The sequence below is a fragment of the Chiloscyllium plagiosum genome, chromosome 18 (genome assembly GCF_004010195.1).
Source record: "Chiloscyllium plagiosum isolate BGI_BamShark_2017 chromosome 18, ASM401019v2, whole genome shotgun sequence".
Taxonomy (NCBI): domain Eukaryota; kingdom Metazoa; phylum Chordata; class Chondrichthyes; order Orectolobiformes; family Hemiscylliidae; genus Chiloscyllium; species Chiloscyllium plagiosum.
Window position 1 is genome coordinate 60,291,932 of NC_057727.1, and position 2,561 is coordinate 60,294,492.

At 46.2% G+C, this 2,561-nt stretch overlaps 1 protein-coding gene across 5 annotated transcripts in view; it reads left to right on the forward strand.

Moving 5' to 3' along the window:
- Positions 1 to 1,765, forward strand: part of LOC122559118 (transmembrane and coiled-coil domains protein 1-like) — a 56,192-nt gene extending 54,427 nt beyond the window's left edge. For all 5 annotated transcript variants that reach the window (XM_043708435.1, XM_043708436.1, XM_043708439.1 and 2 more), the window contains one exon: positions 175 to 1,765. In XM_043708435.1, coding sequence (XP_043564370.1) covers positions 175 to 477 — 303 coding nt within the window. In that variant the 3' untranslated portion in view covers positions 478 to 1,765. The remainder of the gene's footprint in view (positions 1 to 174) is intronic.
- The last annotated feature ends 796 nt before the right edge of the window (positions 1,766 to 2,561 follow it).

The window sequence follows — 2,561 nt, forward strand, 5'->3', positions numbered from 1 at the left end:
TCCCCCCAGCGGAGTATTGGGTTTCCCCCAGTGGAGTAATGAGTTCCCCCCAGCGGAGTAATGAGTTCCCCCCAGTGGAGTATTGGGTTTCCCCCAGCGGGGTATTGGGTTTCCACCCGCTGCTTAACGGTTTTTACACGCGGGGTAACGTGTTTGTTGTTGTTACCCTCTCAGGAAGCCCTGGAGGCCTGTCAGACCCGAATCTCCAAGATGGAGCTGCAGCAGCAGCAGCAGCAGGTGGTGCAGCTGGAGGGGCTGGAGAATGGGACAGCGCGCACCCTCCTGGGGAAGCTCATCAACGTGTTGCTGGCTGTCATGGCTGTCCTCCTGGTGTTTGTGTCCACCCTGGTGCCGCTGATGAAGACGCGAAGCAGGACGTGTAGCACTTTGTTCTTCCTGGTTTTTCTGGGCCTTGCCTGGAGGAACTGGCAGGCCATCAGTGGCTCCCTGGGACAACTCACTCCCCTTCTGACATGACACCAAGCCCAGGGCATGGGCCTCAGTGAATGGAGTACATGCGGAATCTGAGTGGATTTGTTTACAGATAGAAAAGTCACCTTCTCTATCCCTGACTGGAAGTTGCCGACAGTGTTTGAAGGTCAAAGTGAACTGGTTGGCGTTTGAGTCATAATTGTGGGAACTCTCCTCCAGCACAGCTACTGGCTAAATGAAGATAGATGGACAAACGGACTATGAGCTTGACTGTTTAATAATAATAATAATACCCCCCACTCCATCTCCAAATCTCTCTCAGGGGAGGGTGGAAGTATGGAATCGATAACAGAATTGCCTAAAATTTAGTGCACGGTGTACTTTTTTTTAAAAAAACAAAAGTAGTCTTTTGTATTTACTTTGACTGTGCCCTGACCTGCGTTATTGAGAAGTAGCTCACTGTGAAACAAGAGCACATTCCGTCGTCAGCAAATGGATCCAAGATTGTTATTTCAGTCTCTCTACCGTCACCTGCGTCGAAAGACTCCAGACTGGGGTGAGCTTGAAGTAATTGTTGCAAGTCACGGCCTATCCAAATGATCGTATTGTGGACTGATGATGCCACAGTTACTCGGGGTTGCCATTCGGGCCCCTCCTTTCTGCCTTCAAAATCCATGCACTCCTCCCTTGTCTCGCACACTCCCTCCCACCTCCTCCCTGAGCACATACCCCATTCTGTATCAACTAACAGACTTGAAGAGTGTAACACTCAAAGCACCTCAGTGGCTTCCTCATTGCTTGTGAGAGATATACTGTTTCTTTTCGGCAGACATTTTGTTTTTAACATTCAAGCAGCAAAGTAGAGTTTGAGTAATTCAAATGAAGTGACAAATTGTATCATTGAGCCCAGTGCCCCACTGTCCAAGTCCTGGTTGACTGAGTGAAGGCTTACAGAGCACCAGAGAGGGTACACAGAAAACCAACCACTCCTGCCTTTTGTAACAAGGAGGTTTTAAGAGACCCTACAGAAGGAGAAGACATGCCCATTTGGAATGAGATTTTTATTTAAGTCAACAGAAACGCAAAATAAAGAGTTATATTCTTCCTGTCAGCACAGAGTGTGAAACTGTGAATGTACACTGTCCCAACCATCAACAGGAGCAGGGACACCCTCAGCCGCAAACAGGGCTGGGAGACATTGGAATTCCTTCAGTGACAACTAGGTTAGCTGCTTGCTGCTCCATCCCATCAATGACCCTCGCAGCTTGTTGATTATCTCAGATTGTCAGCAGCAGCCCATGTACCGTACTTAAATAAAGACCATGGCTGTTAATCACTGTCCCTTTCTTGTGGAACTGGGGGAGAGGGTATCGCTGCATGTTTTAAATCCAGGTTCAACGGCTGACTCGTGGATCGTCTCTGGCGCATTACCCACTGTTACGTTCACAAGAAGTACCAGCGCAAATACAGATTCATTTCAGATTAGAGGAATAGAAAGGCAGATGATTATCTAAATGGACAGAAACTTCAAAGTGCTTTGGTGCAGATGGATCTGGGTGTCTTTTGCATGAATCAGAAAATTAGTGCGCAGGTTCAGCAGATAATAAGGAAAGCAAATGAATTTCAGCATATCCCTTTCTTCCACCTTTGAATATTTCTCTCAACAGGCATTTAGTTTTGAGAAGAATAATTGGCCGGTTGTTCAATCCCCAACTCGTTCCACTAAAATGGCATCAAAATGGCTGGCAGTTTGAATGGTTCTTCATAATTTAGTGCTGCTAAAAAGTGTAGTAATTGATCCAGCTCTCAAATTGTCAAAGGCACTCTGACATGTGTTTTTAACCCTTCACATTTCTTGAATTCCTTCCTACAAATTTGTAAAGGCAACCTAGAGTTCGGCAGGTCAGAGATAAAAGCCCACTCATATTGGAGAATTTTGCGTTTTTTCTTCAGCGTGGGAAAATCCAAACTACTCTACTTTTACTTGTCGCGGCATGACCTGGCCTTACTCCACTGTGCAGCTGTTGTCATTTCCACTGTGGCAAATTCACTTTCAATCAAGTGATGACCACATTGACTCAAATTGTTGGTTCAAATGGTGTAAATGTTGGTCCAAGGTTTGGCTGAAA